Source organism: Alternaria incomplexa (assembly GCF_024043165.1).
Source record: "Alternaria incomplexa strain BMP 0042 chromosome Unknown scaffold_3, whole genome shotgun sequence".
NCBI lineage: Eukaryota > Fungi > Ascomycota > Dothideomycetes > Pleosporales > Pleosporaceae > Alternaria > Alternaria incomplexa.
This window is the reverse complement of record NW_026249852.1, coordinates 1,588,862-1,605,377: the sequence shown is the minus strand read 5'-3', so window position 1 is coordinate 1,605,377 and position 16,516 is coordinate 1,588,862. Positions and strand designations below refer to the sequence as shown.

Below are 16,516 nucleotides of genomic sequence, written 5' to 3'. Positions count from 1 at the left end.
ACAATAGCAAGACACGTTTTCACCCTCACTTCAGACTACAATAGGCGAGACATGGTCGCACAATCTCGTTCATTCATCAATGCTATTATGGCGTATTGACCATAGGCACATTCGAAATCCACAAGGCTCAAGCATCACGGCAATATGCAATATGACGATATACTGGCGCAGACGAATGATGAATAGATTTCGCTGCGCTGTCAACGCGTCGTCCAACTACATAGGTCTCAAATAACGAAACGAGCGACCAGACCTTCCCAGTGATTGCTTGATCCAGACATCTAAGCCGCAGCAGCAACGGCCTGAGCTGTAGCCTTGCGCTCATTCTCAAGCACAGCCTCCAGAATTCCAGTCGCACCCTGGCCAGACTTCATCTCGTTGATAACGTCAGTCAGACCGAGCTGCTCGTCCGTCCAGAGAGGAGCGACTTCCTCCTTGCCAGCCTCACCGACGCCGATGAAACCGCCCTCGGCAGCCCATTCACTTGTGCGCTTGATGCCCAGCTGGTTCCAGACAGCGTCGACGGCCTCGACTAGGTGGTCGCGGTACTCACGGATGTGGCCTGGGGTAGGCGTAATGCGCAGGCGCTCTTGGCCGACAGGAACGGTAGGGTAGTTGATGGCCTGGACGTAGATGCCCCAGTCTTCCATAAGCATGTCGGACGCCTTCCTGGCTACTTCGGCGTTTCCGACAAGGACCGGAATGATGTGGCTAGGGTTCGGGATAACGGGAATGTTCTTTTCGTTCAATGCATCCTTGACTGCACGAGTGTGCAGTTGCTGCAGGCGTCGATCGCCCTGGTAGTTAGCCTGATATTCGATGGCGGTCTTGGCACCTGCCATGGTCGCGGGCGGGAGCGAAGTAGTGAAGATGAAGCCAGGAGCGAGCGAGCGGATGGTGTCGACGAGTTTGGTAGAGCCAGCAATGTAGCCGCCAACGCAGCCGTATGCCTTTCCGAGTGTGCCAGTGATGATATCTACGCGGTCCTGAACGGTGCCTTGGGGCCTGCCTGCCTTGTGGGCTTCGAAGTCGAGATGCTCAGCAACACCGGCGCCGTGTGGTCCGTACATGCCGACGGCATGGACTTCGTCCAAAAAGGTGATGGCTCCGTACTTTTCAGCGAGATCACAGATTCCTTCAATGGGACCAATCGAGCCGCACATGCTGTACACACTCTCAAATGCGATAATTTTGGGGTATTCGGAAGGAATCGATTGCAGCTTCGCCTCAAGATCTGCGAGATCGTTGTGCTTGAAGACCATCTTCTTCGCGCCCGAATGGCGGATGCCTTGGATCATAGATGCGTGGTTCAGGCTGTCCGAGAGGATGACGCAATTGGGCAGCTTGCTTCCGAGAGTCGCAAGCGTCGCATCGTTGGCTACATAGCAAGAGGAAAAGACAAGCGCAGCCTCCTTGGAGTGAAGCTTCGCGACCGTGTCTTCCAATGCTACAGCGTGTTGGTTGTGTCCGGAGATGTTCCTGGTACCTCCGGCGCCAGCTCCATAGTTGTCCAGGGTCTCGTGCATCGACTTGAGGACGTGCGGGTTGCGGCCCATGCCGAGGTAGTCGTTGGAGCACCAAACCGTCACCTTGTCCTCAGGGGACTCCTTGTGGGCGCGCGGGAACTCCTTGGCCAGGCGGTTGATGTTATTGAAGTAACGGTACGACTTGTCCTTGTGCTTCTTGTCCAGCTCATTGTGGTAGAAGCCTTCGTAATCGAACGTAGCGGCTTGCGGGGCGGATGCGGATGCGACATTCGAGGGCTTACTGTTTGCAGGCTTCAGGGCTGCGTGCGGAAATGGTGGTCCTGGGCGATGTTAGCTTACAGTTTGACATTTTCTACTACAAGACGCGGCCTTTGGGCTTCGTGGGAATTTCGTACCCTGCTTGCCCCTCAGGCTCTCGAGGTCCACAGCCTGGGCTTCCTTGGACGCCGTCGTGTGCAGCCTGGCGCGGTTCACGCGGGTGTGGTAAGCACGCACACCGCCGAAAGCGCCGGCAAGAGCGTTGTTGCCATTGCGGGAGCTCTGGACGGCAAGCGCCTTGCCCATGATGGGGCAGCGACGAGCGATGACCTGGAGGTTGGACATGCTTCCAGCGCCGGGGGAAACCTCCTGGCGGGCCGCCGCCGTGGTCGTGGTAGAGAGTGAGCGGAGCGTGGCGGGTGACGTCTTGTGTAAGAACGGGCACATGGACTTCGACTGGCGCAAAAGAGCCTCCATGTTGGTCAAATGCGCGGCGTGTATGGGTTTTGGGTGTGTTGTAGATGTGCGGGCAGATTGGGTGTAAGGCGAGGTGAGGAAGAGTGCGAGAGAAAGATGGTTGGAAAATGTGTCAAAGATGCGACTACATGAATTACATGCGGTAATAGCGCGGAATCTAACATGCCGGGCGTCGGCATCAAATGCACTCGTCATGATTGGCCCACCTATATTAGCTTGCAGTGCTGCCGACGCCATCTTCATCAGCGGTACGGTAGTCCGGAGAGTAATTGCTCGGATAGTTCCATGGTTCGCACTGCGCCTGCGAAGGGTCCTGGGTCTGGCTCACACTGTACCTCGACAGCACCCGCAATGCCACCTGTCAGCCCCTCCATGATACCTCTAATACGATTCCACGCTTTGCATCAAGTTGGCACCTTTGTTCACCTCACTGCTGAAATCTGGGCGTGTTCCAACTCAATCGTACAACATGTCAACTTCAACTACTCAGGTGTAGTCTGTGATCTTAGCGTACCCCGCCTTTTGCCCGGCGACCTGGCCTCTACCCTCTAACTCGGAGCCGCCACCGTCCCATTTCGTGAGGTTGATCTCTACGATTCCAAGAGGATCTGCAATCCATATGCCTGTATAGCACGTCTCTCCAAAACTTTCCTCTGCATACCTCGGCCTGCACTCAGTCATGGTCGTGCTTAGCGTACAGTGCGGAACTGGAAAGTCTTGCCGAAATACGCCGCACGTGGTTCGATAATCCCACTCTTCGGCATCTTTGCTTGAGCCAACATTTCATAAGCAGCCTGTCAGACCAGAGGCCTAGACCTTCTTCCTGCAAAACGAGCCTTTCTGGAGGACAAGTACTTGAAAAAAGATGCCACTGGCTCAGTCATCGTCGGAAATCTCGATGATCTCGGCCTGAGATGGCTGGTCAGGATGCTGCAGAGCCTTTTCGCTGAACGTCGTCCCCATAATTGTATACACATAGTCGTAAAACGTGCTTGTCTCAGCGGCCCCGCTATCCATACACCTTCTCAGCTCCTCAAGATCTTTCTTGGATGCATCGGGTTCTCGGGAGTAGTTGCTACAGAACCACCAAGACAGGAAGAGCTTCGTGAACGCAAGTATCTTTGGCATGTCTCGAGGAAGGACGCCCTGCAGCTTCGCTTCTCTTCTGCACAACATACCGATGCATGCTCTGATCTCTTTGATCAGATTGGTCTTTCCAACAAGTCGAATTCGATTACGAATAACTTCGCGATCATTGAACTTCATTTCGTAGATGACTTTTGAGACCACGCGCTTACGATCAAGATGCTCGACCAAATCTTCCCATTTCCAGCGGCGAACTGTGGCGATCGAGGCGTTCTCAGGCTCATCTCTATGGTTGATAGGTGTACGGGTGGACAAGCTGTCTGGCTCAAGAAGCCCAGAGTGCGCATACAAGATTGGCTCTACGCTGTCAGCGATGACTGAGTCTCGTGTCGATGAATGTGTCAGGTCTTCGAGCGGATCAGCTTCAGCACCGATATTGATTCGCGATGGCAATGCATTTCCATCTTCGATGTCTGACGAATCTGAGGGTGAACCCAAATCGATGATCTCATTTGACGCCTCTGCTTGAAGAGCTGACGCAGTCCGTGGTATATCCGGTTGGTCGTGCATCGCGGTGTCTTGATCGTCGGGTACTTGCTCTTCATCACTGTCGTCAACCGGTTCCAGCTTGTAGATGTCGCGTAACCAGGCTGCAAATTCCATGGAGTCGACCGTGACCTCGAGGTTGCTACATTGTCGCCGTACTTGCTCCTGCGAAATATCACCGTTAGTGAAGACGTCATCTATACAGCCAGGGCATTATTGCTTACCGCATTGCTTCCTGGGAATTTGACGATCTGGTCGCACAATTCATCCAGTCTTGACTTATAGTAGAGATGCTCTGTCTCGTACCTTTTCGCCAGGGCTTCTCGCTCTCCTTTAGCCTCCGCTTCAATCCACATAGCGACTGGGTCGTAGTCCACCTCCTCGCCGCGAGCAACACCCTTGTTTGGTCTCCAGGCGTTTGTGAAGAACTTAATTCGCTCGTTGATAATGTCGACAATCTTGTCCTCACTCAACTTGGTCCGCTTGTTCGGTTCTTCAACTGCGTCCTCATCCTCATTATCGACTGATCGAGAATCCTCTTCAGCAGCATCCCCCAGCCCATAATTATCATCCTCTTGTAGGTCATCCTCGTCAGGCAAGTCTATGATCTGGTCACCTCCAGCCACGTTCTGCCATCTGAGTAGATGAGCAAAGTCGTCCATGTTTGATAGCGCTCGATGTGATCGCCCGGTGGCTGCCGTGTTTGATGTTTGGTGATGGCGAGAGATGCGAGATGTTTGGTACAGCAATCGCGGATTGGGCGCCGCGTAGAAGGTGGGGCACCTGTCTAGGCAAGTGCGCGCGGTCACTTGATCACGCGACGAGGGGCAAGCATCACCAAGGCCATCACATTTGACGGTGAAGATTGTTAGCAATGATTGCTGTCACGTCGAAAAGCCGCCAAATGTGTGCTTTGAAATGCGCGATCAGGGTCCTTTGGTGCGCTTCGGGCCTCGGCGGGGCAGGATGAGGCAATCGCTCTAGCGCCGACAGCATTTGTAAGTCTCTCTCTTACCTGAGCGATCTACTCTTTCAACGACACCGAAACAACTCAGCCACCATAAATTCAATGTCGCTCACCGAATACCCACCAGAGCTATCTCAAGAGGAGGAGCAGTACCTGCTATCCAATCTCAAGGACTGGTCGATTGCTCATGGCTTAGCGGTTCGCCCGGCTCCGTCATTCGTCCAGCCATCACAGGATCCGTCTGGTGTACTCGCAAGCACAGCACCAGTCACCTTATTTCCAAGCTTATTCCCACGATCCTGCTTCGAAGAGGGGCTTTCAATACAACAGGCTTACAACGAGTTGTACTCAGCCATTGCCAGGGACGAAACATGGTTGAAGAGCATTGTGGAGGAGCTTGTCCATGTTGACGACTTTGTTGCAAAGTTATGGCAAACCCATCTAGAGGTTAAGAAAGAAGGCTACGTGCAGGACCTCTCGTTGGGACTCTTCCGCTCAGACTACATGGTACATCAAGACCCTTCGCAGTCAAATCCAAAGTCCGGTTTGAAACAGGTCGAGTTCAATACCATTGCTTCGTCTTTTGGTGGACTATCGGCTCAAGTTTCTGCGTTACACAAGTACCTGCTCACGATCGACGCTTACCCAGATTCAACTTCATCCATTATCAAGCAAGAGGCTTTGCGACAGAGCCAGTCAGCTTCTTCCTTGGCGAAGGGCCTCGCTACAGCACACAAGGCGTACGGGACTTCGCGCACCAAGCGTCCCCTATGCGTGCTGTTCGTGGTACAGGACCCAGAGAGAAATGTGTTTGATCAGAGACATCTCGAATACGCCCTGCTCGAAGATAATGGGGTGCGCTCCTTCCGACTACCTTTCGGAGAGACACTGTCTCACACTCAGCTCGACACAGACCGTACACTGGTCTACACACCACCAAACTCTCCCTCGACGTCGTACGAGGTGACGACGATTTACTTTCGAGCAGGGTACTCACCAGATGATTACTCAAAGGACGAAGACTGGAACGCCCGCACTCATCTCGAGAAGAGCCGTGCCATCAAGTGCCCAAGCGTCTTGACCCAGCTTGCGGGATGCAAGAAGGTTCAACAAGTGCTTGCTACGCCGCATTCACCGCACCTCAAGCGCTTCCTACCCGACGAAAAGGTCGCCACGCGCGTACTGGAGACCTTTGCGCCAATCTACCCGCTCGACAACAGCGAGGCTGGCGAGGAAGCGAAGAAGCTTGCGACAGACGCCTCTTCGGCCACAAAGTATGTGCTGAAACCTCAGCGAGAAGGAGGAGGAAACAACATTTACCGGAAAGCCATTCCACCATTTCTGCAGAAGCTGCCCGAGACTCATTGGCCGGCATACATCCTAATGGAGATGATTGAGCCACCTCCACTGACAAACGCCATTCTCCGGAACGGTGAGTTGCAGAGGGGTGGCGTGATTTGCGAGCTTGGAGTGTACGGCGTGTGTCTCTGGAGAGACGGGAATGGAGATGGAAACAAGGGCGAGATCTTGGAGAACTGGGAGGCTGGATATCTACTCCGCACCAAAGGTGATCAGAGCGAGGAGGGCGGTGTGGCAGCGGGATTCGGAGCAGTTGACAGCTGTTGTCTGGTGGACGGATGAACACACCGTTGAGCACGTACTGTATGCGCAGCTCGCTACAGCTGGCAAGTTGGTAGGAGCCTTCGGTTAAAACGGTATTCTGAAGCCGTTTGCATGTTCGATCGATCTGAACCAGGAATAAACGATGAGATGCGATGTGTTGTACATTGATAGCGTCGACTTCCACCGCGCATCCAGCATCGATACGTTCCCACTACCCCGAATCTGCATGCTACCGTGTCCATCACTCCTTTCTTGTCAAAACCTAGTTGTGCGTATTGGAAGATGGACATCGAAGCTGGATCTTGTAACTCGCGGAGGTGCCTGCGCCTCAACCTGGAAGCTTTTTGCATGTATTGCCAATCTTACGGGACCCACTATAGTTTTGGAACCACGTGCAGACCTCCAGGCTACCATGCTAAAACTCCGAGTAGGATCTGTGCAACGACCTATGTGAAACAGATGACGGTGCGATGCCTCGACAATGAGGCGCGAGCCGATAAACGTCAAATCTGTGACTTTGAAGAATTGCAGCTGTGAGAACTGTCTGAAGGTGTCGTGAAACTAGTGACAGGAGGTAAGCCGATAGCTCGAATCGCTAGTGCTAACGTCAGGAAGCACGGAAGTGATTCCCACGCGGAGGTTCGCTCAGAACTGGATCGTCGGCAACGCGCACGGCTGCTTGCAGATCTGATGAGCATCGGTTACAGGAGATGCCGTGCCAGTCACATCATCGCTCCCTTTCGGGTAACGCGATGTTGAACTTTTGCTTCGATCCAGACTACGTATCTCTGCGCCTCGGGGAGCTGGAAAAAAAAAATGAAAGATCTTACAGATAACGATAGTTGGAGGCTTGAACCTTGCGGGCGGACTACGGGCTGAGGCTCACTGGGCTGCACGTTGTTATGTGAGGAGCGCCCTTGCGGAGGGTCTTTATGCACGCTGCGGCAGCTTATGCATGGGCACGTAGCGAGACCCCTGCCTACGGAGTTGGCAGCCCTACCTACGAATGGCTGCACCTCAGCTCACGACGCGTTCTCCTTCATCAACATCTCACTGGATGACAGCCGCCATGTGCCTGCTTGGCGAACGTAATCACCAACTCATCTCGCATATGTGCGTGCAGCTCGCTGGGAACCCGCAGCGCGCGCCCCATGGCATTATCGACGGACGGCACTCGGCAGCCTCAAACGCCTCATCGCATGTCTGGTACGGCTGTCTGGCACCGGGTAACGTCCGAACTCCGCTCTCAAGTGTCAATACTAGATGAGGAATATAGGCTACTGAACTATACTTGTTTTGCCCTAAAGCACCTGGAGGCGTTGCTCGCGAAAACGTTAGAATGGCTGGTGGCTGCCATTGCAATCTTAATTTCAACTCTTCCAAGGACCACACCACACCCGTTGCAGTATGGGTTATCCCTAAAGGAGCCGCCGTTTCTGACGCCGCCGAGCTCGATGGGCTCCTGGGCTCTGCTTTTTTCCTTCATTGCAGGAACAGGGCCGTGCTCGCTAAGCCTCTCGCTTTTTGCAACCTGCGGGAGGAGGCGTCGATCTCCTGTTTAGGCTATGCTGGCGCTCACCCATGTGGCTTTCTCTCGTCTGATATATGCCCAAGTGCGCCTCCACCTTCCGTTTACCTGCTTTCTGCATCTTGTCTGCATCACTTGCATATCCTGCATTCGCGTATTGGCCGTTTGTGCCTACCACACTCCTTCATTCGCTCTTTTTACTACTAGTAATCCGATCTCGCTCTTTGAAACAGTCCTTACCACCACGGTTTTTGCTCTTTCGTCACTCTCTACTCGTGCGTCATTGTTGCAGACACCACCTTGCTGCATATCAGGAGGTCGCGCTTTCCTCTTCGAGTATCCTCGGAGGGACCGTTCATCGCGAATTCCAACTCTAATCGTAATTTCTCCATGGCCTTTGTCGCTTTGTGCTAGACACGTCCACACCGCATAATCGCCATGCGCTTTTCTGGTCACTACTTGGTTCTCTGTCTTGCACTTGTTCTATGCCTTCAATTTGCGGTGGCAGCTCCTCATGCTGCTGTCCGTAGACAGGATGACAGTGCTTCCGCGGAGTCAACGCGTGAGGCTCAGGACAGTGCGTCTCGACAGCCTTCTGCCACACCCACTCCATCGGAAATAATCTCTTCGAGCATTGAGTCTGAACGCGCTTCATCGACACCAGTTTCTTCAGTCAAGCCATCAGAGACACCAGCACCGAGCTCTATCAATGATGTTCCCACTACGACTCCATCTGATGATGCTACTCCAGCAGAGTCTTCTGGTAAGTTACATGGTGACAAGTATCGTGAGATGTAGCTAATGCTGTAATCCAGAGAGTGCCTCCGCGGATCCAAAAAACCCACTGCCAATTCACCCCAAGCTGACCCCCGCTATGGGCGTCACTGGAGTGCTATTGCTACTTAGTGGATTAGGATATGCCATCATTGGTATCAAGAACAAGTGGTATGTACATTGACATCCATCTACCAACCTATGCTGACAAAGAGAAGGGTATACGTGTTCGGTTCAGCTGCCTACCTCACCGCTCTCGCCGTCACTGTTTTGATAGTATACTTGATGAACCCTCCCGTCTCGGATGCCATCCAGGGAGCCTTCTTCGTGGCGGCCTTCTTCACTGGAGTGATCTTCGGTGTCCTGTCATTAGTCTTTGCAGACATCACCGAAGGTTTTGGCTGCCTACTCGGTGGCTTCTGCCTAAGCATGTGGTTCCTCAGCGTCAAGGACGGTGGCCTGATCACTTCAGGAACTGGCCGTGCCATCTTTATTGGTTGCATGTCAGCTGGAGGCTATTCGCTTGCTTTCAGTCACTATACACGTAACTACGGTCTCATCGCCTCAATCGCCTTCTCCGGAGCCACCGCTGCCATCCTCGGTATTGACTGTCTGGCTGGCTCTGGCTGGAAGGAATTCTGGCTTTACCTCTGGAGTAAGTTGCCGTACGTGGTTCGCAGACTGTTACTGACCTCCGCAGACCTCAACGATGACATCTTCCCTCTTAACACTGATACTTATCCGGTCACGAAGAACATCAAAGCCGAACTGGCCGGTGTTGTCATCATTGCAGTAGTCAGTATCGTCTCCCAGATGCGCGTTTGGAAGATGGTCAAAGAGCATCGTGTAAAGACCGCTGCTCAGCAACTCGAAAGACAGGCGGATCAGGACCGCGAAGAGGAGGAACAAGGTCGCATTGTCGAGGACAACTTCCAGAAAGAACGTGCTCAATGGGAAGCCGCATACGGTAACGGACAGAACGTACCCGAGGCCAGCATCCGATCTTCCACTTCAGATCCCAAAGATCTTACCCTTGTCCAAGAGAAGGAGGTCTCTCCCAACGACAGCGCGGTAACAGTCAACATGCCAGCTGGGATGATGCAATCTGCCAGTAACAACACCAAGTCCGGCGCGACCGTCACCGTTGGTGTTCTCGACGACGATGCCATTCAACAAATCGAACCCGAAGCCCACGCTGCTGAGAACGAAAAGGCTCTTCTGAAGGCTCCAAAGGACGACTCAAAGCCTACTCTAGTAAAAAGCAACAGTCTACGCCCTACAGCTCCGCCACCACCTCCAGCAGTCGTCCCACTTCCATTCAAAGTCCCCACCGAGGAGGAAGCGCACAGCGACAACGACAATACATCTGTGTCTGCTATCCCCGAGACTGATCATGACGTCGAGGTACCCGGGCGCCTTTCGAAGCGCGTTTCTGACGTCTCAGCAATGAGGCAACGTATCTCCAGGGACATCGCAGCTTCACAAGAGGCTTTGATCGGAACGCGAGGTGATGAAGACGACCGTGCTTCGTCTATTGCCGCCACTCTGAACGATGACCTCGATGTCCTGTCCGTTCGTAGTCTATCCCCAGTCGAATCACCCATCGGAACCGAGCACGACAACCCATTCGAGAAGCCTGGACTCAAAAGACAAGATTCTGACACTGTACCCGACCGGAAGAGCGTAGTGAACACGGTAGACGTAGTGAAATCTCTCACGACTAGTACCGACCCAAAGACGGCAGACTCGCCCAAGGAACAGTCATTCGAACGAAGGGCTGACACGGTCATGTCCAGCTCCAAGGCCAGCAGCGAAAAATATTCCAAATCTACGAAGTCTGATGAACTGTCCCAAGGCTCACAATTGGAACAAGGTGGATCACAGGTTGGCAGTCCAACTGAGAACGTGATGCCGGAGAAGCTGTCGAAAATCGCCCTATCCTACCGTACGAATGAATGGGCGAAGCATCTTGAGACTGCTGAGAAGCCAGACTACGAAGACATGTTTCTGCCCTCGTCACCCGGTGTCATGCTAGCGGACGGATCGGAAGAGAAGGCCACACCTGTCAGTGATGAGCTTCTCTACGAGAGCAAGCGCGAATCAAGAAGGATGTCGACTGGCAGCAGGACGCAACGGAACAGCAGCCAGGGACTACGACGCAACACCTCGACTTTTTCTCAGGAATCACTCGTCAACCAGCGATCATTGACCCACTCACCTTCCATTGCTTCTCCCCAGGTCCTCTCCCGATCCAACTCCGCCGTCAGACTCGACACTCTCTCGCCCCTCCCTAGCAACACCCTGCTGAGCAAGCGCGAGGGTCTCATCAAAAACCGAGCCTCAGCTCTAACACTCATCCCCCAAATGTCTTCGCCCAACCTCTCCCAACGTGGCGACGATGAAGACATGACACTAGCCCAGCGCCGCCAACTCCTCCAGCAGCAACAATTATCGCCCTCCCTTTCCCATCAGCCCTCCCTCCGCTCCCCCGGCCGAACACCCCCCTCAACCTCACAGAAGTGGCAGAACAAAGCCTGGGCCGCCAAAGGCGCCCCCACAGGTTTCGACTCGCACCAACCCAAGCGCTCCTCCAGCGCGCAGTCCGAGCAGAAGCGCGAACAACTCTACGCCGGATGGCGCGACACGATGCGCGACATTGCGCCCCCGCAGCAGACCGCCGCCCACGTCGTTGAACAGCAGCGCGCAGCGCTATTAATGGAGCGACGCCAAAAGGAGCTGGAGAAGCAACAGCGCGATATGATGCAACAGCAGCGTGCTAGCCAAATGGACAGCATGATGCGCAGCGGCCAGATGATAGATGCACACCGCGAGGCGATGAGGAAGATGCAGGCGAATGCCAACCGACACACTTAGCTGTGGATATTTCCTTACTTTTCCTTTCTTTGGATCACGATACGATGCCGTGGGTGAGAGTCGGCGGGCCCCTTACAAACAATGACGTCTTTCGGTTTTGTCAGTAGGTAGTTATATAGTTGTTGCAAGAGCCTTTGAGCTCTGCGAGCGGTTTGGTCAGGTCAGGTTCGGTCAGGTCACGATAAGGGTTGGATTGGGACTGGCATATCGATGAACAACGCGAAGGATATACCATTACATGAGGGCGGGATATTTGCGTTGATATTTTACTTATATACTATTCTGCGGTTATAGCAATACGAGAGTATATGAACCGGCATAGCGACTCCATTCGTGAAATGATCAGTGTGTGCTTTGTAGATCGGCAGTAATAGGATGTGAATTATCATAGTAGTACTATACCCGGGATTTGAGAGGTATAGTCGCCGTCTACATGTATACACGGCGACGATCCTGGATAACGGGAAAAGTGAGGCTGGAGACAAGATGAACTATTACGACACTACGCCGCAGCCAGACGACCCACGATGCTACCTATGGCACTGTTCCTCCACCCACCCGGCAAGCTGCAAACAGCCAGACTCGTACCGCATCGCCACTGCACAGACAAGGCGGCTGACATCATATACAGACTAGCATCGGAAGTAAACGCCAGAAAAGGGGTCAAAGTGGATGGAGCGTCCTACACACGGACGAACGCTGTTCAGATGAGAGCAAGTGCGCGGAATCCCGACGACGCGGTTCTGGGTAAAGAGCTGACAGGGCTTGCCGGGGATGTGGCTGATGTGTGAGTAATTGGTGGAAGGGATTTGCTACTCATGGGTGTGACCGTGTGAGATAGATGGAGGGTTAGCATTGAGAGGGGTGACTGGGGGTGTGATGGAGACGGGCATACAGTCATGCAATTGTCAGCAACGAAGGCAAAGACTATGACGATGACGATGGCGATTGAGCGGGTTAGTCGATGAATGGAGTGTGTTAGGAGGATCGTGGCGGAAGAGTAGTTCTGCTAGACGACATTGATTTGTGTTGTGAAACAGGGCTGGGCTGGTGTACTCGAGGCGTGCGCCAACGTCATGGTCCGGGTCAGGGTCATGTGAGCGACAGCGGAGGCGGACGGCGGATGTCAACGGTGACGGCAGGCGTGGGTGTGCCCGCCAACGTATTACCGTATGGGAGGGAATGCATGTCGAGTATGCTTAAGATTGACATCAGTCGGATGGGAATGTTAGGGATGGTTAGGATTGTTCAGGCTAATGCAGGCACAGTGCCTAGGAATAGGTGAAGGGGCAGGGGTCAGCGTGATGCGGCAGGCAGTCATCAGCCTGCACAAGCCATCGAGGCAGGCGCTTTTTCATGAGCCTGGTCTGGGAGGTGCCCAAGTTGCGCCGGACGAGGCGGACGTCTCGTGTCGTGTACAAGAAGAAGGAAGCACCCTCTCCTCGACCCGGTGCTGCCCTGGAGTGCTCCTTTTGCTGCATGCGACAAAGTTTATCCCCATGGCCCGTTTCTGTCTCTGCTATTGCCAAACCCGCCGTGTGAGACGTTGACACCAACACTGCGACACTGACCACGGCGACCACGACACGACGACATCCTGCCATAACAGTACAGCGCACTCATTCACCACACCTGATTCCCCGCTGTCCGCTCCTTCTTTCCTAACAGTACAGCACCCACGGCAAACTTGGTCTTGTCGGCAGGCAATGCTGCAGTGAGCATGGACCACTTGCCCTTGGGACCCCTAAGGAATTCACCACCACCCAGCACCGCCCATTCACCACCGGCACGACGACGACTCCACGCCCGCCCTCCGCTGCTTACCCGCCGCCTGCTGCGTCGCCAGTGCCTGCCCGCTGGTCGCTGACCAACCGCATCTTCAACCTCAACCTGCGCGCGCTGTACCAGGGCCCGCCGCGCCAGCCCGCCTCGCGTCTCTGGAACCCCGTCAACTCGTCGCCGCGCACCCTCCAGATCCAGAACCCGCCGCCTGCGCCCCAGGCCCTGCCCCCGCGCCGCGACGACCACTACCCCAATCTCCCCATTGAGCGCGACTTTGAGACGCAAGCCAGGGAGGACGGCCGCGACGAGTACCCGCTGCTCTCGCTTCCCGAGCGCCGCCTGAGTCGCCAGAGCCCTGCGCCGAGCTCCCTCGCAGTCCAACGTTCCACGGGCGAGGACAGCATCAGCGGTCGCACCAGCATCGCCCTTCCGCGTGATCGCAGGAGCCAGCCGCCCACCCAGCCGCCCACGCCAGGCCTCGTCATGGCCTCTGCCGCCAACCCCAGGGACAGTGTCTCGCCCGCGCCCCATGCCGACAAAGACATCGAAGCCGGCCGCAACCACCAGCCCGCCGGCCTGTCGCGCGTCTCCCTACCCGGCTCCGGACGCACCTCGCTGCACTCGAGACGATCAGGGTCTGCAGCTGACGACGACGCCGACGCCGTGTCCGAGTTTCCCTGGGGCCCTTCGCATCCCTGCTTTCCCCATCCCAACCCGCATGTGCCACTCGACTCCGAGCTGTACAACACGACGCGCATTATCCGCATAAAGCGCGACTGGATGATGAAGGGCGACCTGGCGCCGACGTTTGCCAATCTCTACCCCGAGATCCTGGACCCCCTCGTAACCGAAGACGACTTCCGGATACTCATCAAGAAGATTAATGATACCCTCGTCGACGCCTTTGACCCATTCACCTTCCGCGCCTGCCTCGACACCGTCCTCGGTATCGCGACCTTCTGGCTCTGGGAGGATGCAGGCTTCACCGGCGTAAAAAAGCAACTCGCCGACCTCGAGCGCTGGATCGAAGACTGGAACCGCGACATCGGGTCCAAAGAAGCAGTCCGCATAATCCCACTACGGCGGACTGGATACCTGACAGTGCGTATACCAAGACACATTCAATTAAACCACATTTAACTAACTTTCCACAGCTCGACGTCCAAATACCAGATCCCCATCTCGGCCCCGACACAGGCACACGGCCGCACACGCAAGAAGATAATCACCCCACCGAAGCTTCACACCAGCAGCAGCACGAGCAATATCTACCATACCCCATTACGCCTACTCTGCAGGTTAATTCGCAACCCACCATCATCGAAGCGCAGTCATAATACCACACCATACCATACGTACAACACAATACAAAGACATACGAGGAGAGACACAGTTCAAAAGCCAAAAAGGAACGATTCACGCGGTTTAGCGGCATATCGACATCATTTGCATTGGTCGTTTGAGGAGTTTGATGGTGTCAGTCAGTCTTGATTCTTGGGTCTGCTTGATTGGGTGGGCTGGGCATTCCGGTGCCCTTTCTTTTTTCTACTTTTCTTGTTGTAAGAGCTGTCACGACCTACTACACAATATCTGCGGCGACGCACAACCCTCACATACAAAGTCATAATGTTTCTTTTTTCTTCCTCATTGCATCGCATCGCATCTCGGGTCTTTTTGTTCATGGTCGTTGAGATCGTGCTTGTTTTTTCCGCGATCGTTTTCTTCCGAATTTCTTTCCGATACCCTGCTGCGAGATGCGCTGTTGTCGGTGCGCTGCGGTCTTTTGTTTGTTCGGTTTGGTTTGGTCGGGCTGTGTAGGTGTGTGTGGCTAGACGGACCGGGCTGGACTGGGCCTTGTGCCATGTGCTATAGAGTGTGGCGCGTGTATGTACTATATTTATTATTACCATTCCATCTATTCACGTTACACTATCCTTCTGTTGAGACCTACTCGGCGGTATTACAAATGCCTGAGGGCTGACGGTTTTTCCGTCTTGGTGTTGTTGCAAGGAACAACTGACTCGACATCTCGCTTCAGCCTTGCGACTGACAATGGTCCTGCATGAACGCCCTTCATCTCGGTAATGCCGTTGTGTGTCTCGATACGGAATACGCACATTGTGTAAACTTTGAGATAAGTCATGTCGACCTCAGACTTGGGGAGGGAAACGCGTCATACGGAGGGAAACGCATAGACGGCCAGGATGCTGTCATGCAGGCGGGTGACTGGGAAGGGACAGGGTTGACTGGGAGTGTAAGCCGATGTTTTTCCTACACGGAGGAAGGATGGTGGGGAATGGTGAGCGGGTTTGTTGATGTGTTGAATGTTGGTCATGGGAGAAGCGACAGATTCAGTGCGATGAGAAGGCGAGTACAATGTTGGGAGTGGGATGCTGGTTCCGTATCTCTACAACAGACTTGTTCAGTCAAACTATCAGACAGAAATCTCGCAAACTCACTACATAGGCAGACTTTCATTACGACTTCTCTGGTATCCTACCCATGGACTCCCCGCAACCCAGCCATCTAGTACACGCTCTCCTCCCTCACACCTCACTTCCTAACCATCCCCGGCCTAACATGTAAACTCGTACTCTTCCTTATCCTCTCACTCACACTCTCACTCGCCGCCTCTACGCCAGTGAGACTACTCTCCTCGCTCTTGCTTTCCTCACGAACGGAACTCATTCGACGCGTTGTGTCGGCGCTTGATCGGCGGCTGTGGGTGCTGCGTGGATTGGCGATGGGGTTAGGGAGGATGTTCGAAACGTGATGGTCCGGGTTCGTGGATAAGTAGGAAGAAGAGGATATTGAGCGGCGGCGGGATGGAGGAGGACCTGCGGGTGATGGGATGGTGTTGGTATTGGTGGAAAGGTTGCTATGGGGGAGGGAGGTGGGAGAGGTGAGGACGTTACGTGTAACCACGCGCCTATTCAATGTCAGTTGTCAGTTCCTAATCGACCAGTCAGACAACCACCACCAAACCACTCAACTCCAACCACCTCCCCCTACAAAACCCCGTCAAAATATCCAAACATTCAAAAACCCCACACTCACCGATTCGCCGGCAACCTAAAACACGGATGCCATCCTACTCTGTCCCTCCCGTCATCC

General features: G+C 54.2%; 5 protein-coding genes across 5 annotated transcripts; 3 read left to right on the top strand and 2 right to left on the bottom strand.

Moving 5' to 3' along the window:
- Positions 1-281: 281 nt before the first annotated feature.
- Positions 282-2,222, bottom strand: ALV1 (5-aminolevulinate synthase, mitochondrial; the record flags this gene model as incomplete). The annotated part of the gene is made up of 2 exons (XM_051432499.1): positions 282-1,807; positions 1,883-2,222. The coding sequence occupies 2 exons, from the start codon at positions 2,220-2,222 to the stop codon at positions 282-284; spliced, it is 1,866 nt and encodes a 621-aa protein (XP_051293921.1).
- Positions 2,223-3,098: 876 nt separating this feature from the next.
- Positions 3,099-4,516, bottom strand: J4E90_002924 (uncharacterized protein; the record flags this gene model as incomplete). Its single annotated transcript, XM_051432498.1, has 2 exons — positions 3,099-4,019; positions 4,079-4,516. 2 exons carry the CDS (start codon positions 4,514-4,516, stop codon positions 3,099-3,101), a joined length of 1,359 nt encoding a protein of 452 aa, XP_051293920.1.
- A 407-nt stretch (positions 4,517-4,923) lies between these two features.
- J4E90_002923 (uncharacterized protein) lies at positions 4,924-6,462 on the top strand (the record flags this gene model as incomplete). Its single annotated transcript, XM_051432497.1, has 1 exon — positions 4,924-6,462. One exon carries the CDS (start codon positions 4,924-4,926, stop codon positions 6,460-6,462), a length of 1,539 nt encoding a protein of 512 aa, XP_051293919.1.
- A 2,384-nt stretch (positions 6,463-8,846) lies between these two features.
- Positions 8,847-11,620, top strand: J4E90_002922 (uncharacterized protein; the record flags this gene model as incomplete). Its single annotated transcript, XM_051432496.1, has 2 exons — positions 8,847-8,852; positions 8,960-11,620. The coding sequence occupies 2 exons, from the start codon at positions 8,847-8,849 to the stop codon at positions 11,618-11,620; spliced, it is 2,667 nt and encodes an 888-aa protein (XP_051293918.1).
- A 1,499-nt stretch (positions 11,621-13,119) lies between these two features.
- Positions 13,120-14,739, top strand: J4E90_002921 (uncharacterized protein; the record flags this gene model as incomplete). Its single annotated transcript, XM_051432495.1, has 3 exons — positions 13,120-13,132; positions 13,467-14,503; positions 14,557-14,739. The coding sequence occupies 3 exons, from the start codon at positions 13,120-13,122 to the stop codon at positions 14,737-14,739; spliced, it is 1,233 nt and encodes a 410-aa protein (XP_051293917.1).
- Between the last annotated feature and the right edge of the window lie 1,777 nt (positions 14,740-16,516).